At 36.9% G+C, this 16,895-nt stretch overlaps 1 protein-coding gene across 2 annotated transcripts in view; it reads left to right on the top strand.

Annotated features, from left to right (window-relative positions):
• The window catches only part of BTBD9 (BTB domain containing 9), a 161,074-nt gene that overhangs the window by 12,922 nt on the left and 131,257 nt on the right, over positions 1-16,895 (top strand). For both annotated transcript variants that reach the window (XM_048296602.1, XM_048296601.1), the window contains one exon: positions 2,626-2,745. In XM_048296602.1, the coding sequence (XP_048152559.1) occupies positions 2,626-2,745 (120 nt within the window). The remainder of the gene's footprint in view (positions 1-2,625; positions 2,746-16,895) is intronic.

Raw genomic sequence — 16,895 nt, 5'->3', positions numbered from 1 at the left:
AATGCCCCTCATCTGCAAGGCATAAATTGGCATCTGCTGAAACTTAGGGAAAAAATGTTTTTCTTGGGACAACTTCTTACAAAGTTATCTGTTGCTTGGTGTACTATGCACTTTGTCTGAAATTAGTAGAACAAACTATTGTTGCTGGCAGAATGTCAGACTAGGTGCATCTCTACTCTAGAGATTTTTGTCTTCATAAGATACTGAGGGCTCAAGGGTTTAGGATCTAGTTTCTGTGTCATCCTGATTTTTAAAATTTTTTCTTTTTGAATCCTCTTGATTTCTGTGGAAAGTTTGCTATTGGACTTTCTTTTGCTTCCTAGCAGGTATAGTACTGGAATTAGCACTGTGTGTCCTGTGCAAGGCCAGGAGTTGTACTTAGATCATCCTAGGGGGTCCCTTCTAATTCAGAATATTCTGTGATTCTCTGTTCTATGAATTGTCAAGCTTTTTCCCCTCCAGTAACTCAACTGTCTAAGATAAATGGAAATGGAGGCATTTGGAGTACTTGGTCCATTTGTGGGCTCCTCAGTATAAGATATTGACCTGCTGGAGTGAGTTCAGCAGGACACCAAGATGATGAAGGCTTCAGCACATGGGAACCTGCTTTTTTAAGATGAGCAGGCTTAGAAGGGAGAATTTGTTGCTCTCCTCACCTGTTCAGTGGAAGAATATAGAGAATGCAGGGACAGAATTCTCTTGAAGCTGTGTGCTGAGAGTGCAAAGAGCAGTGGATACAAGCAACAAGATAAATTCATATTAAATATTAGGAAAACAATTCACAGTGGGGTAGTTGGCCTTGGGAAGAGTTTGGCCAGAGACATGTGCCAAAATGTACCAGCCAAGATCTTAAGGAACTTGCTCTGGGATTGTCCTTGCTTTTTGTAGAGGTTTTTTCCTTTCTACAGTCTTTATCTAAGAATTGCTGGCCACTTAACTGCATCTTTCTCATGGGATACATGAATGATGTCTTCTAGAGAGGTGTTTTAGCACCTGTACAGACATGTAGAGATCCGTACAGCATGATTGCTTCTTTTTGAACATTTTTTTAAGCTATATGGTTCATTTTAACTGTGTGAAACTTTGGTCTATTGGATCTTCTTAACAGAACCAAATGCAAACTAACAGGTGTTTTACACCTCTAGTTCAGGGGTCTTAACAGCTGAATCGTAGCTGTAAAAGTGCTAAGGGGAGTAGCTGTCCAAACTGTATCTGCAAAGAAGATGCTATCCAGCCTTAAAAAAAATTAAGGGTATACTATTGTGTATGATAATGGAGCTGTGTTTTTGAGGTAATATTTCTTTATTTGGTACCTTCAGAAACTGAAAAGTAGCATGTTGTGTGTTGGTTACAAATATATGTTAGCTAGCAATGATGATGTGAGAATCTCTAAATTCTCAGGGCACAGAGGTCTTCAAGTAACCTTTGTATCCAAACTGCTCAAACTCTAAAACTTAGGGGCCTAGTTTGGTCAAGTACACATATGTTAGTAATAGTAATGTTGCTAAAACACATTGTATTTGTGTGGGTTGTGAATATTACACATCTCATTGGTGTAAATATGAAGGCTGGTTATGCAATTGACATTTAAAGACTCAGCCTTACCTTTCCAAATGCTTAAATTGGTATTAACAACTATCTAACATTTTTTTAAGGATTTTTAAACAATATTGCTTTAAATAAGTACTCTTGTAAGTCCTCGGGAAAATTGGAAATATTAGCCAAGGCATTAATGTTTAACAAGAAATGCTTGTGTAGAACTCTGGAGGAGCAACTCTTCTTCAGAAATCCGTGTGAAAAAGTGCTAAGTGCTGACATAGTGCTGTTGAAATGCCTGTGAACGTTGCAGACTAGTACCTTAGGAGAAAGAAAACACTCTGAAACATATATTCAGTGATTTGCTGTTCCACAAGTGATACTTCTACTTTATTCGAAGCCTTACAGTCATGGATATAATAGGAAATTAGCTGTGACGTCCAAGTTCTAGTTTGGGTTTGCTTTCTCTTAACAGCAAACTATAAGGTAAACATAACTGATAAGCAAAAGGAAGACACACATTCTGTTAATGGCTTTTTTATTTTTCATGAGGTAATTTTGGAGTGTGTAAGGAAGTAGTGACAGGCTCGATGATGTATCATAAAGAACTGAAAGGGTCAGAAGTGAAGAACAGTATCAGTGAAAATGTTCATAAAGCAAATCTGCTTTTTTCACGTGAGGGTTTGAATTTGCATTTTTGATCTACTAATTGTTGGGTTTTTTCCTTTATTGATTTGGCAATAGAAATAGTACCATATCACTGGTGGTTTAGTTTTATTCCACGAGGAAGGAATACAAATGATAATTTTTATGACTGAGTTAAAAGTCTCCATTTAATTTTTTTGAAGCATAGGAGTCTCATCTAATGACTGTAGATTGTGAGTGTGTGGATGTTTTAAATCATTCTGAAAACACATCTTAACATAACTGTGTGAGAGTTTGTTTTCAAAGCTAGTTTGAAAATAGGGATCTGGGTAAGAACAAACAGCTTTCTTTTAAACACAACTGAAAATCCAGAAGACAGTGTAAAATTGAATACCTAAAATTTGTCAACTTGTATTCTAACCAGTGTTTTTTGACAATCCATAGGTCTTATTCCTACTACATTGAGGTGTCCATGGATGAGCTGGACTGGATTCGGGTTATCGATCACTCTAAATACCTCTGTCGGTCCTGGCAGAACCTGTATTTTCCTGCCCGTGTCTGCAGGTTAGTTCATCAGTGTAATATACAGTGGGTAACATTAAAGAATGTAGACACCAGATTAAGTTGCCAGATTTGGCTACTTCATTATGTATTTCTGAAAATGTATTATATCACAACTTTCATCAGCTATGCTAAAAAAATTGTTTATCTTAGTGGATGCTTTTCTAGTATTAGTATCATTGATAAAATGCAGGTGTGTCCAGTTTGAAAACTCTGGTTTTTCCATATCTATGTATCTGCTTCTCTTTTTTTTTTTGAGTTATACCCACTTTTTTTTGCAGCTGATGTGGGGTTTTTTTCACTCCGTAAACATCCATTCCTTGACTGCCTAAATGTTTATAGTGCGCTTACATACTTACTATAGAACTTTGAAATGTATTTTAATGTATTACATATTTTCTACTCCTACACTGTTTTAAATAGTTGTGCAAGAGAGAAAGGGGAAAGTTAGGACTCAGGAGCTTTGAGGAATGCCTTGTAAGGAGGTGATTGTTCCGCTCTGCTCTGCAGTGGTACAGCCTCACCTTGAGTCCTGTGTGCAGTTTTGGGAGCCACAATATAAGAAGGATAATAAACTATTAGAGAGCATCCAAAGGAGGGCAGTGAAGATAGCAAAAGCCCTTGAGGGGAAGCCGTATGAGGAGTGCCCGAGGCCACTTGGTCTGTTCAGCCTGGAGAAGAGGAAACTGAGGGGAGGACCTAATTGCAGTTAAAACTTCCTTGTGAGGGGAAGAGGAGGGGCAGGCACTGATCTTTTCTTTGTAGTAACCAGTGACAGGGCACAGAGGAATGGCCTGAAGTTGTGTCAGGGAGGGTTAGGTTGGATGTGAGGAAAAGGTTCTTCACCCAGAGGGTGTTTGGGCACCGGAACAGGCTCCCCAGGGAAATGAACACAGCACGAGCCTGACAGAGCTCAGGAAGTGTTCAGGCAATACTCTTGGGCACGTGATGTCACTCTTGGGATAATGCTGTGCAGGGCCAGGAGTTGGACTCTGTGATCCTGGTGGCCCCTTCCAACTCAGCTTATTCTGAGGGTCTGTCCTGTGAAAACAGCTGGATGGGTTTAACCGTTGTTAAAGTGATGGTGGTTTTTTTACTGTAGGTGTTGGGAATTCTGGATAAAGCTGATAATCACATTAAAGCTGCCTTATTCAAAAAATGGAATTGAGGTCATTGATAGGGAGGACACAACCTGCAGAGACCAATGATGTGGTCATCATTAGGTTTTGGGTCACAGACCCTGAGAGGAAATGACCTGTACTGTAATAATTATTCTGTAGACACAAACTTCTTAATTGGCATGGCAACTCTTGGAATCCCCATGGAGAGGTTAGCTTTCTTTTTCCCAAAGAATTACCTCTTTTTCTGATATTTGCTACTCCACAACACAGGATTGCTGGCATGCAGTTGAAGTCTATGGGATAAGGATCAGCTGGGTCACTTGTGTCTCTTCTTCTCAGATAAATCTTTCTCAGCCATCCTGTCCCTCAATAAGTTCATAGTGAATGTAGCTGACTTGAAATTTATTTTTCCTGACACAAATGCATACACACCTTTCCCCGTAAGTTTTATGATTCTGATTTTATTGTTTTCTATTTCTGAAATGGTTGGTGCTGTCCCTTAGTTTGTGTGTGTATTTGATAACTTTTTGCTTAAAGGTGTCTGTGATAAATCATAGCAATGATGAAAAGCCTCATGAGATTCTGTTTTGGTGAAGGCTCTTCACAGCCTTTCCTGAAAGTGCAGAGAGGGAGTAGCAGAGGGGAGAATGTTATTCCAAAGTTTTAGATAGTACTTTACTTGGTTTTTGGCACGAAAGGATCTCTTAACCCTCTGTAAGGGACTTGCTCTCTGTTGGAAGAGCACATTATCAGGAGGGAGTTTATTTCATGTGGTGTTTTTGTATGCACAGGTTTATAATTTCTACATGCACAAGCACACCTGGGAACCTCCCCCTTGCGGTTTTATTTTGGCATATATTTGGCATATACACTTGTCCAGGTAGCTAAAGCGCAGATTTCCTTATCACATAGTCATGCCTCTGATCTTTCCTGTTCTGCTCCATGATTTACAGGAATCCTCTTCTATAAATCTTTGTACCTCATTGTCATATCCACAGAGTGGTGTGGAATTTCTTGGATGTGCTGCTTCTTTGCAGAACAAGTGGAAGAGCTAAGGAGAAAGTCATATAGCAGCATAAGTTTATGAGCACTTATTGTTAAGAAGCAGTAACCCTCAGGCAAAATATGAGTTCTCAGATGAGTCAACATAATAATTAATGATAGTTTAGATAAGGTTGTTCTGTAATCTTTATTTACATCAGTGAATTGAAGCCTACATTATCGTAAGACTGCATTGGCTAGTCAAAAGTAAAAGTGGCTATAATTCACTGTTCTTTTATGTACTTTTTTCCTGTAAATAGAAAGAAAAGGCTGTTTAAAATGTATTTAGAGATGTAAAATTGCTGACAAATTTTTGAGGCATTCCACTTTAAGAACTTTTAATCTAATTATGTTAATGTAAATAGTTGGGTATAACTTGAAGGTTGACTCTGATTTGATCAGGAATTATGATCAAATTCCCTCTGAGAGGGAGACTTTGAGCAGGGGAAGCTAGGTACACGTAGATATTAGTATCAGAGACTTATTTATCTGCCTTTAAATCAATATTCTGTTCAGAAAGAAGTAAGCAAGGACTACTAAATTCTTCTTTTGTCTCCAAGTTCAGTGTTTTGTGATAATGTATTTAAAGTAGTTCAGTTTACTTTGAGTTAATTTAGTTATTTCTAGTGAACTAACATACACAAAACAGAAATCCTAATATACATAGCAGTTTTTTGTCACCTAAAAAAGGGGTGTTCTCCAGTCTTGTGAGATGTAGAAGATTTAAAATATGAACTAATATGAGATTATCAGAATGTTTTCTTTTAATATTTGATATTCTATTTCACAGGCATGTTGCACATGCTTATCAAGGGACAGATATGTTTTAAGCATTTTATATGCTCTGTTTTGCTCAATGCTGCTTCTGTTGTGTAGTCTTGTTTTAGTGTCACAAGTCCCAATGCCAAAATTTTCCTGTTAATGGACAACAGTATGGAGAAGTGGAAGCATCATGTTATGTTCTGTCTTCTTGCCATTAGTTTTGGCATTTTTCTCTTTTTGTCTTACTAATGCAGATAATATTTTTGGAAGCAACCACCTAGGGAACTGTGCTGCAATTTTTTTAAAGTTTTGCATGCATTTTTAGCAGATAATCATGGGCTAAATGCCTTAGCAGGAAGGGCTTGAGATAGGTGGGGGTTTGGGGTTTTTTTATTTTAAAAAAGTTTATTTTAGCTCAAAGTGCCTTATGACATCACTGTGTAAGATGACTTTCTGAGGAGAAACAAAGAATTGAAGAGTAGAATTATTGGGTAGGGTGTTTTATTTATACATCTTTTTCCAAAGTGGGGGAGTAGAAATTTCCAGATTCTCTACAGGTTGAAGGACAGCCAGTTGTCTGATACACTAGAGCAATTGTTCAAGCATAGATTATAAACAGGATATGAGCCTTGTAACATTAGGCAAGGTTACTTGCTTTTTTGAGTTACCTTTCACATAAGTATTAGTTGTAAAAGGTGAGAGGTGTCAATGTCTGAACTGATACGTTCATCTAAGTTTTAAGAACTGACATGGGCATAAAAATTGATGGAGTGTGTATTTTATTTGCATGTATGCAGGTTAGGGTTTTGTTTGTCTTTTTGAAAGCCTGTAACTTTACTCTTGAACAAATCTATCCATGTTCAGTTCTACAATCAATGCCTCTCACACAAGCTGGATGAAAAAATGCAACATTCTGGCCCATACCTGTTAAATAAAATAAATAATTTAAACCACAGTGAATTAAGACCAATTCAGTCTCCTTAATGAGGCATTTGTCATGGCTGTCATAGTCTCTATCATGACTTGGTTTTTTTGATATATGGAGCATTATGGAATATTCACATAGTGTTGGCATTAGGGGCATTATTGTGCTTCCCGTAAAAGATAATTTGTACTTGGCAAAGCACGTATCAAACTATCCAAACTGATTAGGCAAAATCAAATATGTAACATGATAAGGTTTTTTACACTTTTCGATTCTTCCTTTTATTTATATGCTCAAGTCTGTCTTAATAGGTTCAGAGTAATTTTTGCCAGCCATAACCTCTGTTAGATTAATAGGTGGGAAAAAATGGAAGGGCGATAACCAAAGACTGAAAATCCAGAATGAAAAGGGGATGAGAAGATTGTGCTTTCTCATACACATCAGATGATTTATTTGTAGGATGTATTTCCTGATATAGTTATACAAGCTAATTTGTACAAAGATGATTACTTGTTCAGTGCCAAAGCTTAGTGTGACAAGTAAGAGGGTGTTGCTGTATTGAGAGGGGTTTTAGTAAAAAAAAAAAGTTGAGTATAATATATGGGGGTTTTATTGAGATAATTGTGTTTTAGACTTTTAACTTTTGCTTTAAATGCTTTTTGAATACATTATTCTACCATCTTTAAAAATTGAACAGTCATATACTATGCAGAAAAAAACAAGAGAGTGAGATTACAAGGCAATTTTTTCCCTTTTTTTTTACTCAATATGGTAATGCATTTTTTTAGAATTTCTTTTGTTTGCACTTTTATAGCAACTTTCATGCAGAGCTGAAAACTCTTTAGAGGGAAGACAGAACACAGAAAATGTTCAGTATAATCAAATTCCTGTGCAAGTTACGAGCATGTGTCAGGTTCGTAGTTATTCAATCTTCCTCTTGTAGCAGTGCATGTTAAAACCACTAAAGATCTTTGAGCAGGTAATGCTGTTTTCTTTTTATCCTTCTCACTTTTTTCATCCTTCCATTTTTGTTTTGCAACATCATCTTTTTAGTTCGTCCTTGACCACTGTATTTGAAGAACTGCATTAAAAGAATTACAAGAAAATGAAAAAATTTCAGGTTTCATAAGGCGGCAAATGTAGCCACAAGGTGTCACTACAATAAAAGTTTAAAAGACCTAATTTCTTTCTGTTGACACTCTTTTGATGAAAGTGTTATTCCTACTGTGTGCTTTTTTTACTGTATTAAACTTCCCAGATTTATGAAATTGTTCTGGTTTGCTGTTTATGCTGTAGAGGGAGCAAGTACAGAGTTAGTACATAAAATCAGAAGGAAACCTTCAATTCATTTTCCAGCTCAATCTGGCACTGGGTCATTCTGGGTTTTGATTGGGGAAGTATTTCCTTGGCAGACCAATTTATAGTCTGAAATCAATGCTATTTTGTCAGCAATACCAACATCCAGAAAATATAATGAAAGGGTAAAGAGATCAGTTTTTATCTGTATTTCCTATTTTATTGTCTTAGCTCTGTTTGTGATTATAATAATGTGATTTATCAAAGGGAAATATTACTTATTACTGCATAAACTTTTGGTCCTAAAGCATGTTTCTATTAAGAGAACTGATAGATGCCTGTAGAATCATGCTGTAAATGTGGGAAATTATTTATGCATATTCTTTTTCCTCTTTTTAGAATCTTCTTTAAGCTGAAAAATCTTGAGGTTTTCTAATACTAGTGTGTTGAATTAATAGTGATATAAGTGCTCCATGTTTCTCTTAAAGCACTTGCCTACTATAGAAAGTGTGGCATTAGAATTTTTACTTTAGAAGGTGTACTTGTATATTAAATGTATTTATTGGTGCAGAGAAAATTACTTACCTTTCATTAAGCCTTGATGATACTGGGTGGGTTTTTGGTTTAGTGCTTCAACAGTTTTTGCTACTAATGATTACACCATTTTTAATCCTCTGCTTGAGTGAAGACAAACTAAATTGTAGACCGTGTTTCGTGAACATTGAAAAAAATGCAAAAAGAGTGATGTTTCAGTACTAAGGCAGTTCTAAACTCAGAAATGCTAGTAGTTGTGCGCAATTATTTTGCATGTAATGATATGCGAGGAGATGTGATTTTCAAGTGTAGGCTAGACGAAACATTTGTCTTTAATTCTGGTCTTAATCAGGCGGCTTCAGATAACTGTGCTTTCTTCTGGTGGTGGTGCAGTAATTTTATTTTTCTTTCCATCTGGGAGAGTCATTGAAATTAGCTAGTGATTAAGCAGCAATGTCTCACTTTCAGGCTTACCAGTAGGTTTCTGACAACCTTATCTGTTATAGGTAGACATTTTGCAGTTTTCCTGAGCTTAGTGGAATCGTAGTAGATAATAACTTGCCAAAAGACGTTCCAAATAAGGTTTGATATAAGAAGATGTTGAAACAAGTGAGGAGTCAACTCTTGAGGAAAATGCAGTTGAAGCATTGTCCTGCATACTTGAAATAAACTGAGGGGAAAGCAGTATCTGCAGATATAGTTTAGTACTGGGAGTGGTTTTTATGCATTGTTTCCCCTTTCCCAGCAGGGATGGTGGTGCTCAGAAAAAGCATGCAGACATCCAAAAGAAGCTTTTGAACATTGTTTTAACTTAAAATGAAGCCCTATTACACCTCTGACCTAACTAGAAAACAGAGTTGCTGGCAAGAGCTTGGTAAGGCCTTCAGTCAGTCTGAAAAGTATGTGAAAATTTTTTCATCAGTAAGTCCTTTGTATCCTTATAAAAGGACTTCTTGCAAAGGGAATGATTAAATTTGGGCAACTGAAACCATCTTTACCTTAGTTTCCGTATCTGAGACCTACAAATAGTTGCACAGGCAACATGTTGATTAGTTATTATTTTTGTGCTGTTCTTTGGGAAGCACTGACTGTTGTGTAAATATTTTATTTCTAACTGTGCAGATAGGCTGATGTCTGTGAGTTTAGGAAGAAAACCCAACCTTGCTGCATAATTCAAATTAGCTTTTCTTTATTTCTGGATAACTGAAATTTTAAAATCTTTTCCTGATTCCAATACTGTAAGTAATACATTAATAATGCAATGTCCAGAAATAAGTAAAAATTATCTTGATTTGTGTTACAGAAGCATATTAATAAATAAAAGCAATTTTGAAATGTTACTCCAGACCTTTGAGGCTTTTCACTGACATTATTTTCAAAAATCAATTTTCATTGCAGGCATGCAGTTGTCTTTTTTGTTTTGGGGGTGGGGAGTAGAGCTCATCGTTCTTTCTAAGGATGTGATCATTTTGAGGTGTCTTTATTGTCATGTTTCCAATACCTTGCCTTTTAACTGTAAAATATGAGGAAATGGTTTCCTGTAGTCTCCATTTTAGTGGATAGCTGCTGCTTATTTTTCTGTCTATCAATGTTTAAACATCCTTTTTTTCTCTTCCAGTAGGTTTTTTCTGTTCCTAAGATAACGCAATAGTCTGAGATTTTTCAAACAATGTAGATCATCTACACAGGATCAAGAAAGCTATTGCCTTATCTGGGTTGGGCTGTTTATTGATTTAAAAGACCTTTTTCTTCATTTCAGGTTATGTATACTTTTGATCTTAAGCTTACACTTCTAAATTCAGCTCCAAATGTGCTCGTAGTGATAGAAAAGCTCATTTCTCTACAGGAATAATCAATAATATTTTTCATCAAGAACTTTATCAAAGCAGCTTTTTTCTTCTCAAATTCCTTCTCCTGTCTATCATAGCAATTTCAATTATGCTAACCTAAAGAGCCCAACTCAGCTTTGAGGAAAAGTAAAAAAGCTAGTGTGCATTTAAACTGTTGATGACAACCTGCCAGACAACTTACCATCTGAAAATGAGTATTCATCTGAAAAAGTGTGTGTAGAGGGTCAATATACCTTGTATAGAAATACCCGAGAAATGTGGAGAGCCTACCAATCTAGTTTGTTGGACGTGAATTATTGAAAAAATAGTATAATATATTACTTTCTTTTTGGTTTACGGTTTGGAAGACACAATTAAGTTTTTAAGATACCTAGATTACATATTTCTCATGTTTGACATAATAAGTAGTTTTTTGTATTGTGGTTGGAATTTTTGTAGTCTGAATTTTGAAGTATTCATTGTGAGTTTCTTAAACTCTGAATTGTCTCTAGGTCTGTTTTCAGTGTTTCACCTCATAAATGAGGTCTGATGTAGATGAAAATTATCAGTAATTATTCAGCTTGATAGTGATACATAGAGATAAACCTAAATGCTGAATTATCAAATTGTTGATAATAATTCTACAGTAAGCTGTATTTTAAAGTTAATGTTACGTAGGACAAATGTGTTTAAAAGCCATCTTCAGCACTTCTTTAAACCCTCTTCTGTTTTTCTCTTGCACTCCAAGAGCTAAAAAACTTGCCATATATATTTATAAAGACATGCTTTTCCAAAAGGAAATCATGTTTTGGCAAATTTTTAAGAATTCTGGTTTATTTTAGTTTCTTGATCAGTGATGGCCATCTGTTGAAGTTGTTTGATGCTGTTGTGTAAAGCATTTCTCTCTATCCCCATTTCTTAGCAGATAATGGGCATGGTTTGCCAGTGTGTATCTGAAACACTGTACTACACTTGAAACTGTACATTATGAATATTCAAATTGTTTACATGAAACCAAGTAATGCACTTCTGTGGATTCACTTTTCAGTGTCTAAGTTTATAAAGCCAACATTAGGCCAATCTTAGTTGTGGGATACTTTGGATGTTAAAAATTTTATAGGAAAACAAATTTGTCTGTGATTAAACTTGATTCTTTGTTCACAAACCTGTTATCTTCTGTGCAGCATAAAGGTAAGTGCATGAGTGGGAAAGCCTTAAAGTAAGCTACTCTTCCGTGTCCTTTTTTCTCCTCAAAAGAAACTCGTGCATCTTGTTTTGAAGTTAAGCTTCTTGGGCTTGGCCTGTATTTGCTCTTTCTCATCTCAGTTTCAGTTGGGAGGATGGGGCTGATGGCCCCATTTGATGCAGCTTTTAAAAGGTTTTTAAAAGGAATATTCACTCTTTAACATGACAGAAGATAGGATACAAACAGTTGAAAATGAAAAATCAAACTGAACAAATTATGTGCTATAGAGAATCAAATTTGTAGAGAGTAAGACATGAACATGTATGTAAGTCTCTTCAACTCTCAGAAATGAATGAGTGAAGGAAAGAAAGCAATGGGAGAGATGTACTGCTCCAAAAAAATACACTGTTCGGGGAAAAAAATCTTTGCAAGTAAAAAATGTTTCAAGAGGGGTTTTTTAATGGTAGGATTAATGATAGGAAAACCACGTGGGATTTATGATATTTAGGCTGCTACTGGAAGCAGTTATTATTTATAGTGGCTCCTAAAAGAAAGAATGGTTTTTCTAAACCACCAGATTCTGCATTTGGGTTTTGATTTTTACCACAAAGCAACTTTTACAGCTTTATACTTTGAAGCTGATTTTTCATTTGTAAGATTGGAACAAATTTTTCCATACTTCACCGCACACGTAATAAAGATCTTGGAAATTTTAGATATTGTAACATCTTTACTGATCAATAAAGTAGTGGTTTCATTACTTTTCTTCATACCATTGTCTTTCTCATTTGTATTGGGGAATAACAGCTGTGATGGAAGGTGTATTAAATATTGATTTCTAAATCTGTATTCTGTTCAATTTAATTACCCTGTCTCTGTTAACGGCAAATTGCAAAGTTGGCTAATCAAGCTGCATTTTCATTAATAATGTAAGTGCCCTGGTGGATCAGGTCAGCGGGCACCTTGCCCTGTGTCCTGTCTCTGATCTCAAGTGCAGGAGGTGCGGGTGAGGGAGAGGCTGTGAGCGCAGACATTCTCTGTGTTCCATCCTTGTACTCCTCTGATCCTGCTAGTACATGTTCACAGAGAGCTTGGCCATTAATTTATATAAGGTCCTTCTCTGACTGGGGTGCTATTAACTGCTTTCAGGTTCTAGTGGCAGCGCTTTCCAGAAGTTCATTAACTACTGCATAAAAAAAAGTAGTTTTATCCATTTAGACAATTCTTTTGCTAGTTTGTTTCCTCTAATTCCAGTATTGTGGGATCTGGTGAATGAAAACTGCATTCACTTTTTCAATTCTTAGTAAATGTTTGTGAATGTCAGGCATAGCCCCTTCAACCATTACTCTCTGGTTCCATCTATTCAGTTGCTTTTACGATCTCAGGTGATGTTGGCTGTACCTTCTGTGACTCTAGTATGTACTCCATGAGGTGTGGAGACCAGAACTGTACATGAGCATTTGAGATTTGGGTGCAGCAAGCTGTAACAGTGATAGAACAGCACTGTTTTGTCCTCAGCACCCTTCCCAATGACGTGCCATATTTCACTGATACCCGCTGCCATTTGACTACCCCAAAAAGCTTACTTTCATCTGCAGACTTAGAGACTGCGCTAACAAGAATTTAGGCTTATTAGCTCCCAGGCTACTTAGAAACAAGATTATAGATTTCATTACTTCTGTTCTTCATATTGACACTACTTTGCAAATGAAACTTTTTTTGGCTTTCACACAGTTCTGTAAGTAGCTATGTGACTCACATGAGACTTCCAGTTCTGTTCAACTTTTAAAAGTAAGATTTGGTAGTATTCTTTTGAATTTGATGCATGGTTTGCAAAGATTAATTCCCTTATATACTTTAGAAGCTGGAACCAAATGGAGGGAGATGGGTTTTTCTTCTTGGTTGGTTAGTTGGTTTGGTTTCTTTTTTGGGGTTGGTTTGTTTGTTTGTTTATTTTCTCCAAAACTTTTACTCTAAGCATATCCAGGGAATTTTCTCAACTTATACATCTGTTTTGGGGGAGAGGATGAAAATCCATGATTTTTTCTTTTTTACCTTCACAGCTAGAGCTGTAGTCTTAAAAATAGTGAAACATTCTGAAGTTAAAATAATTATTTTCTGTCACATCCTTCTATGAAGAGGCAAAGGGGGAACTTTTTCAGTTGTTTTGCAGTTTACTTTAAAGTTACTTGATTCTTCAGATGTGTGGGATTCGTAGTGGAGTATTTTATACTAATTTTCCATGTGATCTAAGATTATGTATTCATTTTCATATTAACTTATCAGGCACCCCTGGTCTTTTTATACCATCAAAATTTGGATAATAGAGTTTAAAAATAACTTCAGTTAAGAAAGCAATAGCTTAAAAGAGTAATGTGTTACTGTTTCTGTAATAAGCTTTTTAAAGTAGAAATTATGGGTTTAAATGTCACATAACTTGGACATTTGAAAAATTTAACAGTAAATTATGAGTATGTAATATTGAGGCATACAATCAATCTTAACTGTGCCTTAGGGTGTTTTCATATAGCAGTTGTGTTCCCTCAGTGCATATTAATAAGTTTTTTATCTGATAAGATTTTCTTCTAATATCTATAGAACTTGGCTTTTTAGAATTGTTATTATTTTTATTGTAGTATTGTTAGCAGGACAATTTAAATTAATTTTTTTTTCAGTTTTGCTAGTGATGGTAATGTTTTATTTGGAGGGCAAGGGATATTCTTGCTTTGTTTCTTTACAAGAGAATTCTTGATTTTAATTTAATAGCTAGGAAAACTGAATCTGGGTGAAACACTGTATGTATATGCATAGGCACTCTTCCCATTCAGATATTATTTCATCCCTTCTTTTTTAAGGGAAGGATTTAATGTATATTTAGATGAAAACTGATTTTAAAACTTCAATAGATCAAAATAGGGTGAAGGGCTAGAAGATATTATTGCTGATGATTCCAGCTTGTAGTAAATTATAAAGCATAGTAACAGCTGTAAAAAGAGATGACTTCCTCTGTCATATTTCATCTTGCCTTCATAGATAAGTGTGTAAATGAAAGGCAAACAAATTATTTCAATATAGAAAATCTATATTATTTTTTTGGAGTGAAAATGAATGAAATTGAAATAGTTCACTCTTGGGTGAAACTTGAGACTATAAATGTATTTTATCCTCTTGGTGTGGATTGACATAATGCAGATTAGTAGGAAGAGAATGTTCCTTGTATCATCAACAGTTGTCAGACATGTTCATGAATACTGAATTATAGTAAGGTAAAAGGGGTTCACTGTACTCACAGGTAATTTACACAAAGAGAGTGCAATCCATCTTTTTAACAGAAGCTGCTGTTCACTGCTAGAAAATTTTTTTTTTCAGACTTCCTAATCCTTTTTTATTCTTTGTATTGTGGAGACTTTGTCGTTACCTATGCCTTGTCTGCACCATCTATTCATCACCTGATTTCAAGGTTGGTAGCTCAAGGCTCTTTACCATCCTCTGGCATGTGGGCGTGTGTTAGCACCATCACATCTGGCACCTAAGTGGTTTTCCCTGTAGGTGTCTGGAGGTAAATATAATAATGTTTGAGCTCAGCAGCCTATTTAGAATATGTTTCTGCAACTGACTGGCAGTCTCTTGGTATTTTCTAGACAATGAAACATCCTTGAAAGGTTCACAGTGTCATGGATTAGCATAGCTATGGAAGTGATTGTCTTGCAAAGAGGTGCTTACAGCTTCCTCTATGACCTGACAGAACCTATCAACTGGCTAGTTTGAATATTGACAATTTTTTAAGCCACTTAAAAAGCTTGACATGCCTCTGTGGTCCACATTTAAGAATGCACAAACCCCGGGAAAGCTCTCTCTTGCTTCCAGCCTTGGGACAGGTAACTGGGCTGGGCCCGATGGGCCCAGTGGGGCCGGGCCGGGACACAGCCGTCGTGGAGCCGTGCAGCCCTGTTCCATCCGCGGCCCCCCACAGCCCTGTTACGTGCAGACGGCGCGGCCCGGCTCTGCACGTCCCCCCAGTGCAGCCAAAGATTCAGCTGAGGCTGCCCCTCTGCCCGGCAAAGAGCATGTGACCAAAAGCGATAAGCGAATTCCAGCTGCGGGGCACGGGTGAGATTAACCCTTTTAGTGCTCTAAGTTTCCTCCAGAACAGATGAAGCCTGCAGACATTAAGTAAAGAAAGAAGAGCTGAAACCCTGAGGGAGGAGAAAGAGGAGATGCTTGAAGCTGAAATTCTGTTGTAAAGCTATGGTGGTGATAGACTATGATACATCAGAGTACCCATTGTAATTTCATGAAAGCATGGGGGGTGGAGCATTTAACTTGTACTTGTGAGCAAAAGTACCTGTGCTGAAACAAGCAAATGCTGAAGCAGCTGTAATTTGATGAGAAGTTTGAATAGGGAGAGATGGAAGTGATGAGGACTCTTGCTCTAAATCAGGAGAAGACCTCTATTCCTAGAGATGCTCCCAGAGATAGTCCTAGAGATGAAGATGATGAGGACCCTTGTGCTCCCAGGGAAGGGGGAGGGCCTCTATTCCTAGAGGTGAAGACGCTCACAGAGAGGGGTGAAGAGAACCTTTGTTTTTGAACAGCTCATCCTTAAAATGGTACCCCAGTAGCTCAAGATTGGGCCCTCAAAAGCAGTTGTGGGGAAAGCTGTAAGTCAGGGGAAGGGACTCTCACATGTGAGCAGAGAACCAACCCGGGCAGCTGTCTCATGATACTGAAGCCATGAGAGAACTTCTTGCGGAGATGTCTCCATAGCATGAGCAAGAGAGACTCCTCTCCCTAAGTGAACTGAACAAGGTTATTATAGAAGTGGTAATCTGACTGAAAATCTCACGGGTTGTCTTTTTACAGTGGGAGGAGGGGGAAAGGTGGGGGGAGGAGAAGTGTTCTGAAGGTGTGGTCTGACTTTTTTCTTTCTTTTAGGTCTGTTAATAAACTTCTTTATATTGTTTTAAGTTTTGTGCCTGCTTTGCTTTCTCCCAGTTGTTATCTCACAGAAGGTAAATAAGTAAGTAATGAGTATTTTGGACCAAACCACTTCACTTGAATTAGTGTTTCTTCCTGGTTTACAAACTGAACCCGCTACACACATGTAAGTTGAGCTTGTAGGGTTTGTCATGATGATAACCAAGCAAGCTAGCAGGAAAAGCATCTGTAGCCACCAAAGCTGCTGATGGGTCTGGCAACATAGCTAGAAAATGCCTATCTTTTAGAAACTCGAGTTGTGTTTCTCAGTTCTAACTTGGCATTTGTTTCTGTTTTCTATTTGTCATCAGAAACACGAAGACTGATAGAAGATACTTGAGGTTTAGGGGTTTGTGGGGTTTTGTATAACAAGTCTGCCACATGATCACATTTTAACAAGATGTTTGGGCTTCTTGAATTAAGGAACAGTTTCTAGGTTGGAATCCTTAAAAGATGCATATTAGATACATTATTAGTTTGTG

This window comes from Corvus hawaiiensis, chromosome 3 (genome assembly GCF_020740725.1).
Source record: "Corvus hawaiiensis isolate bCorHaw1 chromosome 3, bCorHaw1.pri.cur, whole genome shotgun sequence".
NCBI classification, from domain to species: Eukaryota; Metazoa; Chordata; class Aves; order Passeriformes; family Corvidae; genus Corvus; species Corvus hawaiiensis.
Note: the sequence above shows the minus strand (reverse complement) of the source record. Positions and strands in the feature narration are given on the sequence as shown.